Raw genomic sequence first — 26,593 nt, forward strand, 5'->3', positions numbered from 1 at the left:
ACCCGCTAACTCGATTTTGTCTCGCGGCGGAATTCGCTAACTCTGGAAGTCGCTAACCCGGCCGCGCCCACTGCACGGAGCATTGCCAACCTTGTACAACGAAATAATCGTAGACTGCCGTATTTCAAAATGTCAGTGACAATGAAGTTACAGTAAATGTTATTGTTTTTTGTTATCAATTCCACTTTAAACAGATAGTAATTCAAAGACAATAAAAAAAATCATGAAAAAGTGTTTTTTTTGTTTAATTGTACAATGGCCAATTAAATGTTTATGGTTTCGATCTTTAATATAAATGCCATCAGTATAAAAAAATAACAGAATATGAAAAATATTAAAAATTCAGTTTAATTGGTACTAAATAATTAAACCTCTACGAAAATCAGCTAAAATACACGCAAGTTCTCAAACACGGAAAACAAATTTAATCGTAATGTCGTAATAAACCAAAACCATTAATTAATACAGTCATCAACCACCGTAACTTTCAAACCTAATTCATAGATTTAAAATTAAATTTTCGTCGTTGAATCTTCCAACTTACGTGTACAAATATGACATAGACTAAGTTTCATATCAATTTATAGAATAGCTGTAGGCCTAAATCTACGCCTAATAGTTTAAACCAAAGCATTGTAGGCCTAATAGTAAATAGTTGCCTAATTATAAAATGTGTTGAATTTTTAGTAATAATGTTACATGTTTTAAAACAGTTTTTAGATTGTACACCTAAGCACCACTAAATAATAGGAGAAGATATAATATTCATATAATAAAACGTGACAGGGTTATTTTAATTCACGATTCTTAATCAACGACTTGACGGATTTTCCTGATTTGAGTGTGGGGTTTCATTATATTGCTTTTACAATCGAAATAAACTATACCAAGCCATTGCTCGGTTCCCCGTTCCCCGGTACTAAACTACTCAATAGACAATAGCTTTGTTTTTGAATAAGATCAGGTAATTTTAGCTATGGCCACCATTAATAAAAATGGTAACAAACAAGAACGCCTGGGTCCATTTAGAACCGTAAACACTCAAGACTTTTAAAAAGTAGGCCTACTGAAAGACGTAAAATTAATATTAATTTAACAAAATTAAGAGGATGACCCGGGTTCTACACTAATAGCCTACGATAACAGAAATTTACAAGTAGTATTTATGCATAGACTAATTTTTATTGCAATCCATGAATACATTAGGCCTACCACTTTATAATGTATTGATCAATATTTATTTAAATTCAATAGCTCTATTTAAAAATACATTACCACTACAATGTAGTTTCAGGAGGGGCCGATCAACTTCAGACGCAGTTATGGTTCTAGCTGAGGAAATCAAAAACGCCTTTGAGGCAAGGGACAGTGTTTCAATCACGCTTTGCGACCTCAGCAAAGCGTTCGACTGCGTGTCGCACAGTTTACTGCTGGAAAAACTGAGTCGCTATGGTGTTGAAGGAGCTGCACTAAAGACCATCAAATCTTATCTTGATAATAGATACCAGGTTGTCACAGTTGGTGGTGCCACATCTGGTCCACGCCAGGTTTGTCACGGAGTCCCTCAGGGCTCGGTCCTGGGCCCTCTTTTGTTCCTGATTGTTGTGAATGACCTCCATCTCCAGGGCAGAGCACTCCTGTATGCTGATGACACCTCAATAATAACTAGAGGGAAAGTTATAAACCAAGTTCTGATAGAGGCAGAAGCTGCACTGGATGCTGCTAAAATCTGGTTTGCCAGAAATCGGCTACAGTTGAATGGAGACAAGACCCAGAGGATGTTATGCACTTTAAGCAAAACAATGAACATTGATCAGCAAAGCAGCGTAAAAATTGCTGGGCTTCAGCCTAGACCCTAAGTTTACCTGGGAACAACATATCAGTGATGTATGTGTTAAACTCTCCCGTGTGGTTTTTCTTCTGTGGAAACTTAGGGGGGTCATCACTGATAAATATTTGATAAATGTATATCATGCCCTATTTCAAAGCCATATCAGATATGGAATCCTGCTCTGGGGACATGCTCCAGGCTGCATAAAAGTGCTTCGTCTGCAGAAGAAGGCAGTCAGAGTGCTGTCAGCCGCTGGTTATAGAGACCACTGTAAGCCCCTATTCGCCAACCTTAAGGTTATGACCATCTTCAGCCAATATGTTTATTACGGCTTGATTAATCTCAGGAATAACATAGGTGAATATCAACAGAGGGGTGATCTCCATAATCATGACACCAGACATGCACAGAAACTTGACATTCCTCGATGCAGGTTATCAAGATCCTTGGCAGCCCATCCCATCCCAGGCATGCGATTCTACAACATGTTACCGCCTCGGGCCCACACTGAAGACATGAAAGCTTTCTCCATGCGGATTTTTAACAAACTCACAAATGAGCCGCTGTACTCTTTTGAGGAAGTGTCTGGCGAGTACTTCTCGAATATATAATATGCACCGCCATCACTAGTTTTTGTAAATATTGGTTAAATAAGAATGTTATTTTTTATTAGTTTTATTACTGTAATTTTATTTGACGCAGTCTATCCAACAAGTGTTGGGCAACGACATAGGAGTTGGTAATGGTAATGGTAATATTTCTGTAATGATGTTTAACATGTAAATTTTATCATGATTTATGATTGAATTTTATGATTCAAGGTTACAAGCCCAGTATAAAAAATACTAATTTAATAATTTTATTAGCAGAAATTCACAAAATGGTATTTATGTGAATAAAAGAAACAAATGGCGGACTACGAAAATAGATATTTCATAACATGTAAAAGATCCAAATTACATGTAGGCCTACAGTATTATATTTTTGCATCCCAATAAACTACTATTTAAGTAAGAAAACCACATATAAAACATATTCCCTTATATTAGTACATTTCTCATCCTTATGGATCAGCTGAAGACAGTTGTATTGTTAGTTCTGTCCGGTGCACTGTCTTTAGAGGTCGTGTTTTGTTTACAATTGTTTATTGTTTTCAGCCATTTAAAACCTCGTTTAACCAAATGAAACGTTTTAATCACAACTAAAAACACGTCCACTAGTTATATAAACAAACAGTAAAGAAAAAATAATGAAGTTAACTATAAAATAATACACAAAGAGTGTTAAGGTCCTAGGTATTGTGTTGGATTGTGTAGGCTAACTTGGGCTAGTCATATAGATCTAGTTTGTTGTAGGCTGTCTAGAATCCTATACTTGCTCAGAAACCTGAAAATGTGTGTACCTAAAGATTATGTCAAAACTGCTTACAAATCCCTTTTTGAAAGTGTAATTTTATATGGTTTGAGGCTATGGGGCAGTGCACCAGATGTAAAATGTGTATTGCTACTGCAAAAGAAAGCAGTACGTCTGCTGGCTGAGGCAACGTCCACAGATCATTGTAAGCCCATTTTTGTATCTGAGGTCTTGATGACATGTTTTAGTTTATATGTATTTGTGTGCCTATTAAATTTAAAAAGTAAGATAGACGATGTTAATTTGAGAGAGGATTTTCATAAGCATGACACTAGATAAAAGAACCTTTTTGATGTGCCATTTGTTAGATTAAGAAAAAGTCAAGTTCAACACAGCTTATTAAGTTTAAGATTTTTTAACAGACTCCCATGTGAAGCCCGAAACCAGAATTTTTCAAAATTCAAAACCAACCTCAGAAACCTTTTATTGGCCAACCCACTGTATTCCTGGAATGATTTTTTTAAATATACCAGCAGCATCCGTAAGTACCTATTTTTAAGTTTTTTACCTATTTTTAAGTTTTGACTCTTGATATGTGATATTTATTTGACTTGCATGTGTAATTAGACCTTGCATCTTTTAGTTTTAGTTGTGAACATAAAGTGATTATTTATTATTATATATTATTTATTTATTGTAGAAATTTTGAGAGTTTTGTAGAAGCATGATGTTGATTGTTATTGAATTTGCCTTGTGATTATTATGACGATTCCAAATGCATGTATTTGTCTAAAGGAAAATAAATATTCTTATTCTTATTCTTAATAGAAACACAATTTCGTCGACACTAGCGATCATTGTCACCGGACATGAACTAGACACGAAAAACTAGCTTCAAAGTTTACAATGGGATGTAAATTTTACTCGTTGGTTAGTTTATGGTAAGACTATAATGCATTTTCCACCCTAAGAATCATAAGAATAATATTAAACATACTTCTAAATATATTTATTTTATCGACAACGTTGCTCTTACTCCTAATTATTCGTAGGATACGACATTATGGTACCGATACGATATAGGTACTACACTTTCGGCAACACTGACCAAAAATCTTCGTGCTTGGCTCCCATTGGACGGCCCGCCAGGCTTCTGATTGGGAGTTAGCGAGTTCCGCCGAGGGACCGAGTTAGCGACTTCCGTACGTGGACGGAATTCGCTAACCCGGCTCTAGAGCGGGTTAGCGGGTTCCGGAGTTAGCCAATTCCGAAACCGAACAAGTTAGCGAGTTCCTCTCATCGACCAAATTTGAAGATAGGGCGTTTAACATGGGGTTAGCGAGTTCCAGAGTTAGCCAATTCCGCGGACCCTTTGACAATTGACAAGAAAAGGTTTTGAAAATGGGGTTTTAACCCCAAAACTAGTCATCCACGACAAATATAGGATTGGTTGACGACAGGTTAGTAACCTTAATTTTGTTTTGTATTGTTTCAAACTGCATTCTGTCTTTTCCATCTTGTTCTGACTACTTTAAAATTTTCTAGGATTGTACTTTGTTAGGTACTTACTCACATTCCAAATCCCCAGACATTGTGAAAATGTGGTGGAAAATGTTCACAATAATCCCTCAAACACCATAAATTTACTGTCACCAAAATGAACTTCAAACAAAGGATATTTATGTACACACGCTGTCTGCCTGCACTTTCAATCCGTTATATAAAATAAACTGCTACTATACAAATAATAAAAGTTCAAGAGAAAGCATTTTATTACATTTATTTATGAAAAACTTATGAAAGAACACAAATGTATATTCTTGCCCAGATTATTTACATTCTGACACATATTTACTTCAAAACTCAAAAGTGAGAAGTATTTTTGTTTTTTTAAACACAGTAAATGCTTTCACAATATACACACAAAATTTAATGTAATAAACAATGGTTTTGAACATAGAGGGATGATAATCAAATTGCTAAAATTAAACATACAATGGTACAGTGTGCCAGGAAATGTGCAGACAGCCACAACAAGAAGTAATACAGAAAGTGTAGTTTTAAAGAATTGCTTAAGCTCAACAAGTTGTACTGTACACTATGCATGCATATATGTAAAATGATGTCTAGGTTTATCTATATTTTTTTATGTTATTAAAATTATATTCAAACCTTTTAAACAGCTTATACAGTTGATGACGTCTTTGAAGCAATGAGTCCAAAAATGATATTCTAAATGGATTGTGGATTCACCTCTATATTATATTTAAATGTGATGGCTAAAATTAAATTCTACGTATATGACCTCATGCATTGTTAAAATAATAACTAAAATATACAGCTAATCCTCTCTGTATGTTACTGTATTAAAAAGCTTACTGATCAAAACAAGCATTTGTAGAATCTAATTTTGTGAGCATGTAAATTAGTATTAGCTAAACATGAGGGGAAATATTTTATCAATTGACTAGCAACATTTGTAGTCTGAAGTTTGCAAAAAAAAAATCATTGAGCTTTAGTCCAGTTGGTGGAACTTGTATTTAAAGTGTTTTGAAAATTAATTCACATTCTTTAAAGTCTTTTCTTCAAAATCTAGGACACTAGGATCTAGTCCAAAAGCGTTATTCACGCTAAGCTTAGAAGATTCAGATTGTAGCATTTTCACATGGACAAAGCTATTTTGTTATCAGCATTAGCTGGGTTTGAGTTGAGTACCTAAGGACCAACGCTCTAGGCTCTACTACAAAACTAGCTTGATCCCTTGATGCCTACAAAATTAATTTCTATTCAATAACACATACATTACTCCTACAAAGACGTCAAGATAGGGTTTTCTCACCAAAAAACTACGCACCTAGGTAGGTCAGATTTTAGACGGGTAAAGGTAGATATGCATCAGAAAAAAACACACTGAATTAAGACCAATTAAGGTCTATAATTATTCACCTACTACCACGACCTTAGTAAGGCATATTATGAGCCTATACAATATTTATCGGGGTAGCTGAGTAGTTATAGCGCTCACCTTCAAATCTAAAGGGTAATGGTTAGATTAAGCAAGATCGATTTCGGACCCAGATGGAATTTGATATTGGGCTATTAATAAGCGTAATGATGCTATCAAAAAAAATTTGGTAATACCAGGATTTGTAACAATCTTTTACGAAAAATGCTGATGTTGATTATAAATGACAGTACAACATAACAGAGAGGATCAGCTGATGGTGAGTTTGTGAGTTTGGTTACCTGGAGGTGAGTAAGACAGAGGTGCAGGTGGGGGTGGAGGGGGAGGAATCTCTCTCTCCCATCCGTCTACAACAGACTATGTACATTAGTGTGCTCTGTACATTGTACCTGCTCTCTACCATGTCTATTAGTGCCCTATGTACATTTCAGATTACCCACCCACATTTGAAAATCACCCAGACCTATTCCAATCGTGATGGTTAAAATTAGTGATGTGTAGGTTCCCACTCCCTGGTTCCTGAACAAAACTTGAATCACGGTAGCGGTTTCCTGATACTGAGAATATCCTTCAGGTACCGAATACCGATATATCACTAGTTTAATAGGCCTTAATGGCAACTGTATCAGGATAATAACAGTAGAAACTCTTTTAACCAGGAGGTCATTTCAGACAACCAAAATGTTATTAGAATTTTTTTTTTATTCATAGTAATGAAAGAAGGCAATGTTGTAACTGTAAGGTTGTAAGTGCCTGTTAACTTGTTAGCTACCGATCGCTGCTGTCATTCCCACGGACCGAGGTATACATTTTAGCGAATTTCCCTATAGGGAAGTAGCTATTACCGTAGGTGGCACGGTAAGACCTAGACCCGGGACCGATTTACTTTTTCATTTTGATGTCCTCAGAGGCCAAAAACACTATTCGTTCAAATTTTTATATATGTATATATATATATATATATATATATATATAGACTTATCTAAATATATAAAAGGCAAAGCCCTCACTGACTCACTCACTCACTCACTCATCACTAATTCTCCCACTTCCCATTTACCTAGGAGGCTGAAATTCGGTACACCGATTCTTTGGGCATTAAATAGGAATCTGTCTTAGGGGAAACCTATAACTTAGGCGATACGAAGTTCGCCGGGTTGTTTATGAATATATTTTGATCAAACTTGGCAAATTTATTTATTTTGTACTAAGCTATCAATATTGTACTCAAAAACACACTTTATTAGTTTCCTTGTAGCAGCAAACCTAGGTACTCGTTAAACCTAATGTTATTAAAATATATTTAACTGAAAATCAATTCATACAAATGGAAATTCGCTTAGTCGGCAGGTTTGCTGCAGCGGGGGTATTAATATTACACATAGACCGGGTGTCACTTGGTTAACAGTGCACGCAGACAACGGGGCAGTGATGCAGCAAAGTAAAAAACAGTTTTGCCAACTATCATATGACGTCACTAATCATCACATCCACAGATCAAATGACGCACATATGCAACAGACATCCCTGTAGACCACTAAAGAGAATTCAGGCCCTTCAAATAGCCTAGACCGTTACGAAGACATAAGCTTTTTAGTAACATTGAGAAACCGACGAAAATGTGGGATGTCAGTCTATTTTAATGTGACCAGCCGTCGCATGGCCATTGCATATGTGCGTCGCTTGTCCATATGAATGAAAAATTTAGTACTATTCGGGTAGTGAACGTGTTAAGGTTAAAACACTTTCAAAGAACGTTAAGGATTGATTATGCTTTTTGTAAACTACTGCTGTTCTACTGTTTTTGAACAAATTTTCCACATCTGTTTGGGTTTCTTCCTCTTCATTAGTTTTTGCAGTGACTCCCACTAATTTGAATGCCACCGACAAATTGTCATCTGTTTTTGATTTTTTGTCTAATTATAGCAGACAGACATTGTAAATCATATTGTAGGCTAATTTGCATTGTGTATCAGTCCACAGCCTTAACCCGGAACTGGAGCCACCCCTATTCATTTGGTAATTTCACGTTCTCTTACTTTAGATTTTTATTTTTTTAGGCCGTTGCAGTTAATTGCTATTTCGGTTAAAAGTGTTTTGGTTGAGTTAAGAGAGGTTCTACTGTAAGCATATCCTAAATAGTTATCAAATGGCTATTTAAATTTGCGTTTCCATATCCATAAGAGAAGCGTATAATGGTGCAAATATGATACAAAAGTACTAAGCTAGTCTATGTTAAGCTACTCTATGTAGATTCCAAATAATATTAAAATTATTAGAAATTACGGTAATTAGTTATATACGGCAATTTACAGCTAAAATAAGAAAAAGAAATAAAAGAGTTATCATTTGATAACTAATTAATTCAGTTAAAGTTCAGAAACACTATTTAGGATTCTTATCAACATAGGACTTTTAGTTAACTCTTAAGAAACCTTTGTCTTGACCAACTCGGATATCTATGAATTCCAAATAAAATTTTTTTTCTGAAAACATAAAACTCTTCCCTGGTTCAGAATACTCACCGTTGATGTGAAGGTTGTTGATATCTGGCATTACAGTAACAGCTCGTCTGACTTGGCCAACTGAGTTCAGCAACTAAAAAATATATAAAATAACAACAAACTTACCAGCGTGATATATTTAAGAATGTTCCTATATTATTGAGTGCTAACTAATAAATATGTGAAGTCAGCTAATAAATCCCTTTTCACCAGTTAGCTTAAGGCTATGTCACACTACGCTACTTTACTAGCAGCTAGCGAAATAGCAGCTACTAAGTAGCCAATGTGACATAGGCAGTAGCAGCTACTAAGAGTAGTGCGCTAGTGAAATTTTACTAGCATGGAAAGTTGAACATGTCCAACTTTTCGTGCTACTAAACTGCGCTAGTGAGTCACGTGACCAACTAGCAGCTATCAAGTAGCGACTGTCGCCCAGTGTGACAGCTTCAATAGCAGACTAGCGGCTACTTGCACCACGTGCTGTCTGCCTGATTATTTTATTCTCGTTCTTTTGAATAATTTCTGAATTAACCATGAGTGATCCGAAGTGGGGTGGGGGAGATGTGATTAATTTTTTGAACCTGTATAGGAAATATCCGTGTCTTTGGGACATAACCTCTCTTGAGCTAATCTAGTAGTAGCAGCTAGTGAATAGACACTACCAAAATAAGTGTGACAGGAAAAGTAGCTGCTATTTCACTAGCTGCTACTAGGTAGCTGCTAGTAAGTAGCCAAGTGTGACACAGGCTTTACATAGATAAGTTTTGCAAGTAATACATAACAGGAGTTTGGCTTAGGAGCTCTGGTCTTGACAAAATTTCAGAAAACAGGCACTGATTTACAAGTGGATACTTCAGGAACCAATTAGCGAATGATGACAAATCTAAGTCATCAAAAGAGGATTGGTAAGGGTAAAGAATGCATTTAAACAGCTTCAATATACTGAAGAGACTTATGCATTAACCTTAACACAGTTGCAAATATGCTGTATGACAAAGGTGACACAACAGCAGGTTTGACAAAAAAGCAGCTCACACTGCTTGGACTATATCAAACTCAATTATGGATAGAGTAATCAAACTTAAATTCAGACTTTACAGCAATAGTGAAATCAGGGGATTGAGGTTTTTACGGGATGAGCAGAGAATAGAAATGGACCGGATGATAAAAAGGACAGAACAACCAATAGGACCATGACTAGTGGAATTACTTTTTTTTTGCGCGGAGTGATCAAGACAGGCAAGATCTAAGGAATGTAGGAACCTGGCAGATAGCACAGCCACAGCCAGTAATGAAGGCAAATAGTTTGAAAGGCCTAAATCCCTAGAGATTTATGAGAATACAGAAGTAAGGAAGAATCAGATTGTTTAGAAAATACTTTAACTTACAGCTCTGTTGGATTCCCTCCACTTGGAAACTGCGGCAGAGTTGTGAGTGTTCATAGCTACAGCTTTAGCATCTTGTACCATGTGGGTGATAGCTGAGGGAAGCATAAAATAATAATTAGTACTTGTTGGTTAAATGCAATACCAGCATTGTTGCATACCAATTCTATTTATGACATGATCAACACTGGTTTTAAAACAATGAAAAGTATACACCCAAAAATACTGCATGTCATAACTGATTTCAATTTGATGTTTAATATCCCGTGTCATTTGGTTGAGGTAATTTTTTCAGCCCCACCATCAGGATCAGTTATTTAAAACGTTCACTGTGTCAGACAAGTAATCTTGTCAACGCTAGCGCTTTCTAGAGGCTCGCGACAAGTATTCTTGTCAAAGTGCTGTTAACAAACTATTGTTCTAATGCGAGGTTAGCTGCCGTGAGACGTTGTTTTGCTTGCCGCTTATTGTGCCAGTGTTATACTTCAATCTGGTATCATTCGTTTTCAGATCTGACTATTTTTATAAGTGGTAGGGATTGTTACAGATTTATTGTAGTGGGGTTTAGGCTTGGATCTAATAACATGCAATAGAATAACGATAATGAATGTACTGAAGCATTGTGGAAGGAACCTACCCTCAAAATTATGCTTTACCGCTTTTTTGCAGTCCTGCTTTTTCCCTCCATTTGCCAATACTGAGGGCCGGCTAATAATATTGTTTAATGCTGCTATCTTTTGGGTTCTTGTAAACCTACGTCCACAACGACTGGGAAGCAGAATGCCACTAATTTGGATGGAACTAAATTTAAACTCATCCACGCATTAGCTGTTCGCACCACCGGCCGCAGCTGGCCTTCGCGCAACTGAATTAAACATGTTAAGGATTCGGTAGAATAAGGTAGAGTTCCAAAGGTGGCAAGCTGTTACTATAAATGATTTATTATTATAAACAGTTGTCCTGTGATGGGGAATGCCTAGTGTGAACAAGCTATACTCCATTCACAAACTTAGGCGGTTTGAGGAAAGAAATCTATCTCCTCCAGTTGATCCTACCTTTAAAAAAAACAGCTGATTGAGGTTTGTCCAAACATCAACCTGCAACATATACATTAAGCAAAAAAAATTGTAGGAAGAGAACTTCCCCTCTATCCGCCTACTTTTTGTGAACATAGCATATATACCTCAACACCAAAGTTTCAAAAACTGAGAAATTCTATTTTGATGCCAGTCCACCACAGAACTCATCAAGACTTTCAAGAGACTAACCAGTAGCCTGCTGGAGGCACCATACTTAGAAGAAAGAATTCATCCCAAACAAACATTACCAAATCCAACTTTTTAACACACACGTTGAACAATTTTTCTTACGAGTTTGGTCATCCCAAAGAATTAAGAGCATCGTCTATTGTCTGATAAGGCAGTGAACAATGTAAATGGCTCATTCAACTGGGTTCTATTTCTATCTATTCTAAGAACTGGCATCAGCTGGTTACTTACAAGACTGCAGGTTGTCTGCCGCACGATTCACAGCTGATATAAACTCCGGGTCCTCAGAGTTGTCTGCCTCTTGTTTGGCCACCTGCAGCACTCTGTTGCCCAGCCTGGCTATGCATGTCGTCTGCTCCACGTACTTCTGAGGCTCGTGTCGTGCGATTGCATCCTCACACATCACCGTGTGCTTCTGCATGTGCTCCTCTGAAGAATGAGAATCAAGATTGATGAGATGGTTGTGTAAACAACTACACAATACAAGACTACTTTACACAAAACACAGACTAATTAATACAAAACACAAACAATTATTATTTGAATTTCTTACGAACCAGATATTTTGATGAAGTGAGCCGAGTCAGTAGCCTCGTCACAGAGGTTCCTGATGCGTGCGACGCTGTCAGAGTACTGAGCGCGTAGGTTGTCAAAATGTTCATCAGCTGCTTTGCTCTCGTTGTAGTTGAGTCGAATACGACCAGCATTGACCAGTTGAGGGGTCAATGACTCAACCTGGAGGACGAATCAATGATAAGTTATGTAAATAATCTAACCTAGAACGAAAGAGGTCTACATGTTAAGGATTGTTGGGATTGTAGGCTAACCTGAATGGAAAAGGAGTCCATCCTAAAGTAATAAACGCTATCATTAACACTATACACCATAACTACAATATTTTACTGTCCCTGGCAGAATGTTCAACCACTAATACTGTTAGTATTTAGGTAACCTTACTAACCCAATCTGGCTAGAGAGCTAAATTTGAATATAATAGTTGGTAGACCGTGAAAGAAATGGTACAAGATATTAAAGGAAGACTTAATATTATGCTACAAGGCACAAAAGGAGGAGTTTCATTTTGTAAGGCAAGGATGGACTGATGATTATTAGCACACATAGGAGACAAAATCAAAATTACCGTACGGCGTACACCCTCTTTTAACTGACCCTTGCAGAACTATCTATTGTATCACTGTAATAAAAGGGTGTCTACCACCCTTAAATTTTAGTGACTTTTGCAGGTGGTGGGGGGCACTAAAATACACAATCTTTGGTACTGATGAGACAATAATTTTCAGTGACTTGAACGAGATAGTCGGGCATTTACTATTTTGTGCTGTAACGATTTGAGCTGGTTGCCTGCTCCCAATATATTTTTGCTCTCTGATTCCGCATTATGGGTTTCATTGTCTGCAGCAAGGTGCAAAAAAGAAAGGTTTGGAGAGCTTATTGTAGTTAGGATCAATTTTTTTTTTATGTGGATTTTCAAATAAAAACCTGTTACAAGTGACTTCTGTGACTCCCTAGTAAAATCAGTGATCTCAGTGACCAGTAGAAACCCTGGATAAGAATAAAAATAGAATTCTCTAGATCCCTTGAGTCAGTCAATTATCCAGGGTCAGTTAACAGTTTAAGGTTACTGTGTCGTAATCAAATGAGGTGTTACCTGAGAAGCCGCAGACACCAGTGACTCAGCCAGTTTCTTGTTGCCGCCACTACCACCAGCCGCCACCATACGACCAGTTCTAGCAGCCCGTGTGGACCACTCGTTGAGAGCTGCTGCCTTGTCATTGAAATTGACATCTCGTCCAGGAGTACCTGCATAAATCATTGTTGTTGATTGGGTGTCACAAGTTTATTCTGTATGTAAATTCTAGACTACAAAATATTAAAGAACAACAAAGTAGCTAGTTAGGAATGTTTGGAAAGGGGTAGATTTTAGCTAGCTTACCTCAGAAAATTTGAGGCAAGGGGCTAATACGCAATTTAAGGCTACAAATCATAACAATGGCATTTTGTCAGAATATAAGGGTTTATTCAGATAGGTGTTATTCAGGGTTTATTCAGGTTGAGATGAATCTTCGACCTTTTCTATCATGCTCATACCGTGAACACCTAGTTCTTGTTTCTGGCCTCGTGGCATAAAATACTATTAAACTATTAAATAGTGATTTATATAATGAAAATTGAGAATTTATTGTCTGTTAAATTTACCCAATTTACCTTCAGGAACGTGGACAGCTTCAGTGAAATGTTTCAAGGGTGTAACAATGTCGACAAAATCTTCAACAACTCGGTTCACCACGGCATTCTGGATCTTTTCCTTGAGCTCGTGCAGCTTCTGAGATAGGGTCCTAGGGGATCAAATTGACTCTGTTAAAATCCGTAAACGCTCCTAATTTAGTGAAAAAATATAACTAACGATCACAAAATTTACTATAAAATATATATATATTAAATCCATTATGTGATCTTTAAAGTTTTAACTTTACACAAGAGCATCATGTAAATAGTCCTATATGTATGTTTTTATTTGTGAAAAGCTCATAGAGTGTGATAATATTAGTACGGAATGATGAACTAATGTACATTTTGATTCAAAAATTGATGACAACTTTAACATGGGGATTGAATACTACAATCTAGGTCTTCGTAAGATTACCAAAACGTTGAATAAGTTAAACTATGTCCCGGGCAAACTAATGAAGCTGAAGATTCAGTTGAACAGTAATTTGTCCCAAGGATGGATATTACACATTCGGCCTCAAGTTTAACTTATTCAACAACAGCCATCACCCGAAGACCTATCATCTAGATAATGGTGATAAGATAAATAAGACATTTGTAAGTCATTCAAAAAAATTACAAAATTTTACAATAGACATCATCATATGATGAACTCACATAACAGAACAATCATGTAATGTTTAAAATCTAAAGTAAAGCCCCCCATACACGGTCCAATATGTCTGCTGACTCATCCGACTCCGACCGCGTAGGACAGTGTGTGGGTAAAACAGACGGGGTCCTCGCACACAGTCGGACAGGTCCGCTGTAGTTTGAGAATTCCAGACGGACTTGGACGACACTGCCGACATAACCGACATTTCAGATAGTGTATGGGCACAACAGACTTGGTCTGCGTACCGGTAGTTCACTTCAGTGGTTTTGTGGACTGGACGGACCATCCGAAATCGACCCAATGTTGACCTAATAAAACCGAAGTTACTCGAAGTTTCCGTTGTCGGAACGGCGGTCGGAACACTGGTCGGATGGTGTGTGGTAACAGCCAGACTTGGCAGACCGGACATGTCTGCCCAAAATTTAAAAATTCACCCAATACCTAACGTATAAAATGGATTTAATTGTAACCAATTATACCAATCTACTATGAAATGCTTTCTGAGACAAAATCTGAAAGGTCAATGGTAACTTGTTGAGAATGTCTCGTAGTACCTTGCTATCTCCTGAGCTTGAGGAGAGTTGCCTTGGCCGCGGCGGCACAGGTCACTGAGTTGTCTAGACAGTCTGTCTACCTGGTCACACAAGGTCAATATCTCACTCCTCTGAACTCCTGGCAGTCCATCAGCCACCTGCAACACCCAACACAACACACTCATCATACCTGATCTAATTGTTTTAACATTAACCCTAAACATTCAAGTTGTATAATTTAGATAGTTTATCTATCAAGACACAAATATAAATATTAATTTGATAGAGTGCACAGTACTTGTCCGTGAAGTCCAAGTGACACAAAGGTGATACAATTTTTCAGTGTATTTTTTCTTAGAACAAATTTATATAAATTTATTATGCTGGATCTAAAGTATTTAGTTATTTCGTACTTTGTGGCTGACAATTGTCTTAAAATAAAAACAATTCACATTATACCTTTAATTATTTATACAACATTCAGTATCCAATTGCCAATGATTATACATATGGATTGCAGTAAACGTTTTGTTTTGTTCATTTTGGGTTTTCCCAGTTTGTGGATTGTGAATTATTGGTGTAATTTCAGTTTCAGCCAACTAGAAAAAAAAGAAGAAGCCATATGTAGGTTGTAGAAGCAAAAAAAACCTCTCCCTATAAAGCTTTTCACTTGCATTTTACAAAGCAAAGTCTAGTCTACGCTAGTACCTAGGCCTACTGTGTGTCTTGTGGGTTTGGTGTGCGTTTCTATATGTCAATACACAGATTTCATCAATACAGAAAAATTAAATTAATATGTTAGAATTTGGATTTATTTTCATAGTTAGGCACTCTAATTACAATATTCTAACACATATATAACAGAATGAAAAAATCAAGCAGTATTTACAGTTATATTTAAAATACTATGTTTTTTTTACTTATTATTACACTGAGGAGAATAAGGTTAGGACAGGAATAGGTTAACAATTAGGAGGAGGAGAGAAAGGTTAACAATTAGGAGGAGGAGAGAAAGGTTAACAATTAATTATGCAACTAGCTTGCTGACAAAACCAAAACCCCTAAAGAAATGCTACATAATGTACAACAGATGAATGAATACCAACCAAAATATGTACATGAATTTCTGCAAGTATTGCTTACAGCAAATGCATTATCTATTTCAGAAATTAAAACTATTTAAGAAAATCAAATTTTTGTGATACCTTTCGTTGATCCTTTCGCCAAAGTAAGCAAGAAAGTTAAACAAATGTTAGCCAAATAATGTTAATTCATGTAGGCTTTGATATCCACAGTGAATGACTAGCAAGCCCCACTGATTAGCTATCGAAACTAGGAAGTGAAGAAGCATTTTTCTTATTTATGTAGTTGAACATTTATTAGTTTTGGTACCAATTCTGTCCCAATATGTGTGTTATTAGATGGGCCATTATTATTTACAGATTCTACAGGGTTTCTAAATTTAATTGTAGATAACATACATTATATAATCTAAATATTTGAAGCTTGAAGAGACCCTTGTATCAAAAAGTAATTATCTAGAGGCGATTTCCCAGGATTTTAACTAGAAAGTTGTTTACTGAACATTGTCTACTGGAATTTACTAAACGAAAAAGATTATTGTTTGCTAACAAGGAGTTTATAAAAAAAGTTATTCTAGATTCCCATTTTTTTACCCATAAAACCAATTTCTAAATTCGTTGTACACTGTCTATATAGTATAGTTACCAAAGCAATAATGTTAAATAGAATATATTAAATGTACCTTCTTGCCCTCACTGACAATGAGAGCTATAGCCTGCTGCCCCAGTCCATGATCATCATGCTGAGGCCTACTGAGCCATCTGTAACAATCAATGTATTGTTAGTCAAGGAAACTCACATAGGTTACTAGTGATTCATGAAAAAAAAACACTAGTTTTTAAGTGAATTCCAAACATGGGTAATTAGAATACTTGGGAAATTTAGTAGTTTTGGAAAAAAGAACAATGTCAGAAGGAAAAGTAAAGCTTCTTAACTAGGAAGACCAATACTAACATAACGCCCTTGGTATTTCAGGCATTATTGTAAACATGATCTATCTCAATTTCAAGTTTTAATGAATTTAATAATTTTTAAGATGTGTTGGGATCTGGAATCTGTTCCCGTCCTCAGCTGAGAGATTACCCAGCAACAAATTTTCTGGTAGATGGAAAATGTTCACAAAACCCCTCAAATACTAAACCCTCACCATAAACAAACTTCAAATAAAGGATAACGTTCTTGTATTCAGATATCAAGTTGTTTTGACACGTTTGACAAAATCTCGGGTAATCATTTCCACACAGATGCTTATACACACTTGACAATTTGGGTTAAATTGACTGTGCCAACCTATGAATAATGGATTCTAAAAATTACCCTTGGAAAAACCGAATTTCAAATCCTAAAACCATCAAAATGTTGGCTAAGTTTTGGTTTAGAGTTTAGAGATTCATTCAGCAAGTTTAGAGATTCAGGATTGGATTTTTTAAGGATTCAAAATTTCTTGTTTTCACCATCACTTTCTAAGTGCACATGATACTTTGACCTGTTTTTACTACATGTAGGTGTTTTAGAACAGTATTTATTTTTTAAGGTGATTAAGATGAGAAATGACAGTTTTTTTTCAAAATTTTTTCATATCGCTTCAGCCTACTAATCTCTGATACACTAGTCAATTATAAATTGGTCTTTAATGATATTTAATGAAAAGTTATCTTACATCAGATACACAACTGTATGATACATCTAAATACATTAACAACAAATAACAATTAGTACATTTTTACCTCCATTTTTTGTCATAGCTAAAAATAAAATGAAAACTAACTTTTTTAGGGAACAGCACCAGAACACTTGTCTTCACTTCAGGATAACAGTATTGAAACTCGAAACTAGATTGTTTTAACACAAGGGAAATTTGTTAACCAATATTTGGTTACTAACCTCTGAGCCTGCTCCAGTCGGCCACTGACTGTGTGTGCAATCTGACCTCCCCCGTGCTTGTCCATGTTGTTGATAGCGTTGCTGACAGCTCGACAAACTTCTCCCAACTTCTCCTGTATACCTCGGGCCAAGCTCTCCGCCTGCAGCGAACACAAACACAGCTTTACAATTGGAAGGGAAAGTGGTACTAATTGGTTGTACAGAGTATCTAAAGCAGGCTGCAACGGTTAGGTTAGGTTGGTTTGTGGTAATTTTAATAGATCTTCAACTTAAGCAAGATCTGAGCAATCAAAGTGGAAGTGAGCTTCATCTGAATTAATATTTCTTGGTTTATAGACAATTATTTTAATTAATTTGGTTAATCTATTAAGAAGGTACAGTAGAACCTCGGTTAACCGAGGTAATTGGGACCGAGGGTACCTCGGATACGGCGAACCTCGGATAACACGGAACGTAACCTAAAAATCGTTACCGGGGCTAAAAATAGCTCAAGATATACTAAAACATGAACAAAAGTTATTAACTGAACTGTTGTTTAGTTTATTAGTACAAGAAATGTTATTAGTACGCAATAAAACGTGACAGGAAACGGTAACACTCACAATACTAAACACTGTTTTATTTAATATAACACTCAATTTATTGCACAACTGAATACGTATGATATAGGCTACACAATGTACAGAAGTTTAGTTACAGTACAGTATTCCTGTTTACAAAATTAAATCAAAGAAATGAAAATTAATTTACTGTACATTGTACAAAAATAAACAAAGTAAGCTAATCTTTTTTCCCAAAGAAATCAGTTATTGTTTTTTTGACTTAGATTAGAGGATCTTAGGCTAGCCGCCCTGTTGCACCAGCGTCGCAGCCAAACTAAATCGTTTGTTGTTGCGGTTTCTTGTTGTTCAATGTATGCCAGTCACTGAGCTAAAATTATAACTGGAGGTAGCACTGCCATTGCAGAAGTCTGTCAAAAGCGTGTCGCTGATTTTGTTAGGTTGGTATAGCAGCAGGTTTTTTCATCCAATAACATGGCTTCTATAACTAGGTTTGCATAGCAGTGAGTTTTTTCATCCAATAACATGGCTTCATTTTAACTTACACCTCACGCAAACATGGCGGCTGGCGACACGCATCTTTGACATTCAGTGCTACCTCCAGTTAGAATTATAGCTCAGTGATGCCAGTGCTCCCTCGATCATTCTTAGACCTTCTGTATGTGACATTTTCTCAGTCGCCCCATCAGATTCATCGCTGTAAAAAAAACTTTTGTCGAATCGGGGTGGTGGGGAGAGCGAGTGGCTCAGTCGCGTCTCGGCATTGAAACAGTTCGCATTGGTCCGGCGGCGAGCGGTGTCGGGTTACAACACCTGCAGCTGCTCTGGCGAGCGGTGTCGGGTGACAGTGCCGTATGCATTCGGCAAAGATAAGCGCTAAGCTACGCAAATATTTGGCCGAGGAAACACAACAGTTGCCAACATTTTACTGTACAGTAGTTTTAACGCATTGCAGGCTAGCGTGCGTATTGCGATAAAAGGAGCACCCAAACGCTCATTACTGTACGTAGTTTGTGCGTGTTTCTTTTGCTTTTTAAATAAAAAAAATCGTCCGAGGACGGCCTCGGTTAACCCGGAGTCTCGGTTAAGCGAGGCTCGGTTAACCGAGGTTCTACTGTATCCTGCTCCAACCCAAACTAACCTTACCCAGCCTATTGACAGTCATGCATCAGCTAATTCTCAAATCAAAACAATATTACACATTTCTCGAAAATGCTGCAAACAAAAAACTACAAAATTAAGTGTTGAAAATATGAACTTTGAAATTGATTTGTTGTTGTGTTAGAAACATGGGGACCTACTTACACGCCTTTGTTGGTGATTATGGACACTAGACCACTCTGTACATTCGTTATGACATAGCAATCAATTAATTGATGATTGGCAAGATTCGAACCCCAGCCCTACCTGTGGAGTGGTGCCTTTGTTGGTCTGGCGCAGTTCACACAGTGCCTCAGTCATGGTGTTGACATCACCGCACAGTTTGTGTATAGTGTCCCTGTCTGATGGCAAGGCTCTGTCTGCCACTGCCTGGGCGTGTTCTAGTATCTGACGTACTGACTTCTCACCAACTCCTCCTCTCAGAGCAAGAGGATCCTGTACAGATAACAATATTGTTATTAAATTCATGGAAAGCAATTTTTGGATGGAAAACAAAGTTTGTATACACTAAAATATTTGGGTTTTTTGGGGGGTTTCTACAAAATCTTTATGAAAGAGATTACAACATGTGATGTTTTGATAATCAAAAATTAGAAAATTCTATTTTCATCCCATAAAACCCAATTCCCATAGTCTGATCATGCTGGCACAGAGAAGTAAGACAAAGAGAGAAAACGTGCTTATTAGACAACCTTGCGCTTTTAGCTCTGGTATGGTGGGGCGGAAATGTAGTAGTAGTGAGCTAGGAAGAGCCCGAACGGCAATGGCCACAGAGCATATTTGAACAGCAGTTGTAGTGCACAGGGTCTTCCTACCGCATGAGCGCTGTAGTACGTGATGGCGAAGGGGGAAAGGACAGAAGGGAACGACTAATGGATTTTTTTCCGCGACTGATGATAAACAACACTTAAGTGAACCATTGAATGTATCATCTGTATCTTACTTCTCTGTGATGCTGGTTTGCATTTGAATAAACGTAATATACATTTTAGTACCGAATTTCATAAAAATCTTATGATTTTTCCTCAACTAATCATGCTAACGGACACACATACATATATATGTTTACGTTTACATTGAAAATGGCCTTATTGGCAAAACCTGGTCAGTATTTTATGTTCAAATTTACTTCTTATACCTACATATGTATTTTAACAAAATAAGTTTTTGGCCTGACATCAAACCAAAAAAGTAAATCCTGGGGCTAGGTCTTAACGTGCCACCCAAGGTAACAGTTACTTCCCTATAGGGAAATTTGCTCAAAATAGTACTATAAAAAGTATTTACCTCGAGCCAGTCCTTAGCGTTTCTTATTTTACTCTGGATCGCATTCTGTGCCTTCTTCATGACCGTGAGGTTGTCTGCGTCCCACTCGTCTTCATCGTAAGTGGTCAGCTGCAGCACTCTGATAATCTCATGGAGTTCGTCCGTCATTCTCGATGTCAAATAGTTACGGTTCTCGGCAGCTTCCTCAGCCCCCTTGCCACCTAGCAATGGATATCACACTGAACTAGGCTCTTGAAACTTGTTGAAAGGACTTGAATAGCTACTAGTTTAAAATGTAACTGTATCATTAAATACTTGCAACCATAACCTTACCAAAATCAAAATGAAACCATTGATTATCTGAAATAGTCTCACCCTCATAATTCTGGTCAAATACCACCTTACTGATCAGAATTTTTACTTTTCTCTCTCTGTTTTTTATTGGGCTTGTAATTTCTCTTGCCACTTATCATCTGAACAAATTGGAACTTTGTAGGCCTAAGTTGTTTTGCAGTACTCACCAGATGAAATTATATGGATGAATATCTTCATGCTGCAGATCAGTATCGGAGCCAAAGTCTTGACCTGGTCCAGACATCTGATGAGAATTTCCCGATGGACCTGATGGGTCAATTCCTTCTCTCGTGCTCCGACCTCACGAGACACCTGGTAATATTTTGATTTTATAGGTTAGATTGACAGGAAACCAACACCCCAGAGGGCATATTTTAGGGCAAAGATTAGTGGAATGATAAGATGACAGCTTTATTACTAACATCAGCGGTTTTTGTCTAAGACCATTTATAAATAATTTATAAATAAAAAACTTTTTAAAACAAAACGTTTTTAAATGCATTGAGAAGTATAAAATAATTTATAAATATGTGGAGTGTATAAATACTTGTAGGATTTAAAACAAAAACGTTGGGTGCATGCAATAGATAATTTACAATTACCTTCATCTATTGAACTGAACTAGGCCTAATGTATTATTATCAATTGCATGCACCCAACGTTTTTCGTTTTAAATCCTACAAGTATTTATACTCTCCACATAGGCCTATTTATAAATTATTTTCTACTTTTTAGTGCGTTTAAAAACGTTTTGTTTTAAAAAAGTTTTTTATTTATAAATTATTTTCTACTTTTTAGTTTTTAAGGTGTGTGGATGTCAAATCTATTTCAGGCATCTATATCAGGTTAAGACAGAGGCATGTGGGAAATCTAAGGTTTATTTGAGTTTCTTTTCATATAATTATGTATTAGATTGAATGTATGGCCTACCTACTAACTATAAATATATCAATCTATTTAATTTATTGTTTACTTTATAGTATACTAAATAAATAACAAATGACATTATAAACAACACCTTTATGTCAGCAATAAGATTGTTTATCTTTATTTTTAAATGTTTGTATAAATAACCTCTTGGGAGCATAACCTGTACCTCTTAACCTCTGCTCTTTGAACTGTCAAATTTAAGTATTTACAGCTGACTTAAATTAATTGATATATTTACAATCTTTCAAAATGTAAACATGGAAAATTTGGAAGCCCATGGGGCGTAGCCCAAGGAAAATATGAAAATTAAATGATATAATATTGCATTGTCATCTATTTGTGAGCTATGTTTTAAATTTCAAGTCTCTAGCTAATCGGGAACTTCGTTTAAAATTGATATCAAAATTTGTAGGAAAGCGACTAGCGAGCTAATTAAAACAAGCCCATGGGGCGTAGCCCAAGGGAAATATGAAAATTAAATTATATAATATTGCATTCGCATTGTCATCCATTTGTGAGCTATGTTTCAAGTTTCAAGTCTCTAGCTCATCGGGAATTTAGTATAAAATTGGTTGCAAAATTTGTACCGGACAGGAAAGCGAGCGAATAAAAACGTTTAAAAATCCAATGATGAAAGACAACTGGGTTCGAATTTAAAACTGTCAAAAGATATTTATCTTTCTTTACAACTAACCCTAATCTATAAAACATTTCAACAGAAACATTTTGATCTACAAATATTCCAGTTTACTAACTAATCAAGCAGTTAAATTACCCTAGAAAACCCAACATACAAATATTAGACTTTCTCTGAAAAATTGGCTAAAGACTAAATCTTTTTAATGGCAATAGAAAAATCCCCTTTTAGAGAGGGTTTACCATTAAAACCTTTATTTTCTTCTGGAATTGGGTATAAATGAATCGACTACTCATTTTTGCAAGGCAATTTGTGTATATATTTCTGTAAGGGGGATTTTTTATCAAGCTTAGTAGCTTATTATCATGTAAATAGTGTCATTGGTCAATTAAAGGTAATGGTTACATTTTATATAACTTGATGGTCAAACCACTGGTATGTTTTCCAAACCCTCAGAATTTGTTTGTAAAAGCAGCCAGTTATTAATTAAAGCAGTACGAAATAGCCAGTACTAACCACTGTTTTTGAAGTTTCTAGTTAGATTATCACTCACTTTGCTAAGGCAGGGGCTGAGATCTTTCAAAAACTGCACCAAATCTTCCATTGTTTCGATGACCTCTGCTACAGCCAAGTAGTCCAGAACCTTTTTACATTCTCGGATTATTTTTCTGACTTCTGACTCATCAAAGCACAACAGAAGGGATGATGTTCCTTGCAAAATTCCTCTTGAACCTTCGATAAGTTTCTTTCTGAAATCAAACAAACGTAACTTGTCAGTAAAGCTTTTGACTATGAATATGCTACCGCACTATAAAGCAAACATTCCATTCTCATAATAAAGCTATAGCCAGTTTTTGTTGAATTAAAGTAAATTAGTTCAACTGAGCCACCAACAGAATGTGCAGCTGTGATACGACTTGAAATTTATGCATTTATAACAAGATTTATAAAATTAAGCCATAAGAATTGAAGTTTAAAAAACCTTTTGGCAAATTCCCATCATGTTCGGATATGAGGAGTTCTACTGGATAAGATATTTTTGTGAAAATTCAATCACAAATGGAAATTCGCTCAGTCTGCAGGTTTGCTGCAGCGGGGGTAACTAACCTGGCAGGACCAGAGTAAGGATCGACCTTGAGCATCCCTGAAGCCTCCTCCAGTAACTTGGAAGCCCCTTCCACTCTGTACAGGGCGGCTGGCATATCCTGTTTGAGGATGGGGTCATCACTGCTGTTGATGGTCTCCTTACCAACCTGAGAAACAGATTTCAATTAGTTTACAAGAATTAAGATGGGCCCACAATCCAAACTGATTGAGATCAAACCCCGAACCAACCCTGTTTGGATCAGCAAAAATCTGCATTTGGCAGAGTCCTGTTACCTAAAGATATAAAACTGTATAACGACTATTTGTCAGGAATTAAGAATTTTAAGAGAGGACATTATATAATATTAGGCTATAAGAAGAATGACGAAGCACCTGTGCATTTATCTATAAGCTCTGTATGTTTATGTGCTAATAAACATGATTTGATTTGAATTAATAGTAGGCTAGTCCTACCGTAAGAAATTACGTATTCTAGTTTTATGTAATTTAAACTGAACTATTGTGTAAGTGTGATCGGAGGTAAAATTGATGTCATGGGGTAAGTGAGTAGAATTTTTAAAATTTTGTATACCGTAGTCATTTTTGCAATAATTTTTATTGCAAATAAAAACTCAACAAATCTTTTTTAACAAGGAAAAATAGATAAGTCTTTATATAACATGTTCATATACAGAGAGCATAATTCTTTAAACAATTGGTGTTAGATTGGAGGGTTTGTACAGTACATTTATTTCATTTTCTGATTGTGTGATCTGGGAGGAGGTATATAGCAATAAATAATTTTAGGCTAAACCCATCAAGAGCTATCACCAGATTTGAAGTTGGCTAGTCAAAAGTTATAAAACTTTGTTTTGTCACAAAATTAATTAGTTACAAAACGACGATGTAAAACACAAGTAAATTTGTAAATGGTGAAGTTGGGTGGATTTGTAAACAAGTGAGTCACAGTGTTTAGATGAAACGAGATTTGACTGTTGGAGTGTTGCCATAATAAACTAGGCACAGGGCCAGATACAGGTGCTGGTGAATTTCACCACAAAATCACATTTACAGATAACATCTATGTAAAAAGCTGATTCTGTTGATAAGAATATCTACTGTTGAAGATAATAAACTTAGTCTTTATCTTTGAATAGTCCTTGATATTGATATTTCTTATCTAGCTGACAGTGATTAATACAACAATATCATGATCTATATATAACATTCTGATTCAGCAAATTAAAATACCAAACCGGCATGGATTAACAATGAACTTATTCTTTATCATAGAGTTTCCTTGATATTGACAATTCTTATCAAGTTGTGAGTATGACAACAACATCCAACAACATCATGCCTTGCACACAAAAAAATTAAATTTTGATTCTGCTGATGAAAATATATATACTTGAAAGATGAATAAAATTAATTTTTATCTATCATTGCCTTGGGATTGATAATGACTACAAATAAATAGGTACTATACTCTGTTTAAAAATTAACGTGGTTTTGGGGGAAGAAATCTATTTCCTCCACTTGACAATACTGTTGTATTAATAGTCAAAGATAATAAATACCTTTAAAACAATAAAATAATAGCTCAACAGCTTAGGTCTGCCAAAACACCAATCAGCTGCTACATATACATTAAGCAAAAAAAGTAAAGGAGGAACTTCCCCTCAAACCGCCTATATTGTGTGAACAGACTTAGCTAGGTTGGTAAGATTACTAAAATTGTTCAAATAAATCGAAATTATAATCCATAAAATGCTGGGTTTAACACGTTCGCGGCGGCACGTCAAATGGCGGGCGTATCCCAGGTGCAGCTTGGGAGCGATCGCACCCACCAGGATGGCATTAGGGTTCCGTACGGGAGCGATCGCTCCCATGCCGCCGCGAACGTGTTAATATTAAAGCTTCCAAATTTTCTCAAAATCTTCTAATGGCTAAATACATAAATCAATTAATCCTAGAGAACATGAGATTAATATCAATGGCTTTAAAAATAAACACTTAAGATCTATGCTGTTTTATGTGATCTAATGCATGACAAAGCCTTTTGTTAAATTTAAGTCCAAATCAGGTGTGTACCTCGAGAATTTCACCTGAATAATCACAGAAAATCTAAATCATGAAATGTTGGTGATCGCTAGATAGTAAGCAATATAATCTAATAATAATAATAATAATAATAAGTAACAATATGATCTATAGGTTCATTTGCATTTAAAGGCCCCGTTAGTGAGTTTTATTGAAATCCATCAACAATATGCGGATGTGATCATTAAGAGTATTATGGTTAATTAGTGCTGATTGAATTATCTTCAAAACCATTGAAGTGGAGCAAATAATTAACTATTGTAGTTTACATAAAAAATTATGATAAAAAGTTTATTCAAATGAATTAGATGTAAAAACTATTCAGGTTTGTTTGTTTTAAAATATAGAGTAGCTTGGCTTGTCCTAAACAGACAATATGTTAACTTATGTATAAAAGTGGTTTGTCCTGTTTACTTTATGCTACAGTAGGCCAACCTATTAGTTAGTCCTATTAAAGTAATGTTTCCACCTTTGTGAATTGCTTTCATTTTAGCTTTTTAGAACAAGCTAAGTCATAATAAGGTTATCTTAGGATGATCTGTGATTTACAAAGAGGGAGATGATTCAGTAGGTAGTATAAGGCTTATCTATGTTTTATGATCACAAAACATAACAATTAAAACATTGACTAGTTCATGATTCCGTGTTAAGTTTAGAAACTACATTTTCAAGGTTGACAGGTCGGTCATTAGTCTATAGGAGATTTATCACTACCTACTGAATATCAATGGAGCCAAGTGAAAGGCTACTGTAGTGTGTGTGTGTGGGTGTGAGAATGAGGTTTT

General features: G+C 36.0%; 1 protein-coding gene across 8 annotated transcripts in view; it reads right to left on the reverse strand.

Moving 5' to 3' along the window:
* LOC128994229 (vinculin-like) overlaps nt 1–26,593 on the reverse strand; it is a 48,219-nt gene that overhangs the window by 15,822 nt on the left and 5,804 nt on the right. For 4 of the 8 annotated variants that reach the window (XM_054418629.1, XM_054418628.1, XM_054418626.1 and 1 more), the window contains exons 3-17: nt 23,727–23,872; nt 23,173–23,368; nt 21,220–21,364; nt 20,720–20,919; nt 19,679–19,867; nt 17,712–17,851; nt 16,510–16,588; nt 14,766–14,902; nt 13,533–13,663; nt 12,976–13,127; nt 11,864–12,041; nt 11,538–11,735; nt 10,042–10,133; nt 8,675–8,747; nt 6,431–6,496 (exon numbers count right to left, since the gene is read on the reverse strand). In XM_054418629.1, the coding sequence (XP_054274604.1) occupies nt 6,431–6,496; nt 8,675–8,747; nt 10,042–10,133; nt 11,538–11,735; nt 11,864–12,041; nt 12,976–13,127; nt 13,533–13,663; nt 14,766–14,902; nt 16,510–16,588; nt 17,712–17,851; nt 19,679–19,867; nt 20,720–20,919; nt 21,220–21,364; nt 23,173–23,368; nt 23,727–23,872 (2,122 nt within the window). The remainder of the gene's footprint in view (nt 1–6,430; nt 6,497–8,674; nt 8,748–10,041; nt 10,134–11,537; nt 11,736–11,863; nt 12,042–12,975; nt 13,128–13,532; nt 13,664–14,765; nt 14,903–16,509; nt 16,589–17,711; nt 17,852–19,678; nt 19,868–20,719; nt 20,920–21,219; nt 21,365–23,172; nt 23,369–23,726; nt 23,873–26,593) is intronic. The other 4 variants (XM_054418632.1, XM_054418631.1, XM_054418630.1 and 1 more) reach the window with 1 other exon arrangement.

This window comes from Macrosteles quadrilineatus, unplaced genomic scaffold, assembly GCF_028750875.1.
Source record: "Macrosteles quadrilineatus isolate MER2022 unplaced genomic scaffold, UCM_ALF_1.0 Scaffold_5__1_contigs__length_97177068, whole genome shotgun sequence".
In the NCBI taxonomy this organism is placed as follows: Eukaryota; Metazoa; Arthropoda; class Insecta; order Hemiptera; family Cicadellidae; genus Macrosteles; species Macrosteles quadrilineatus.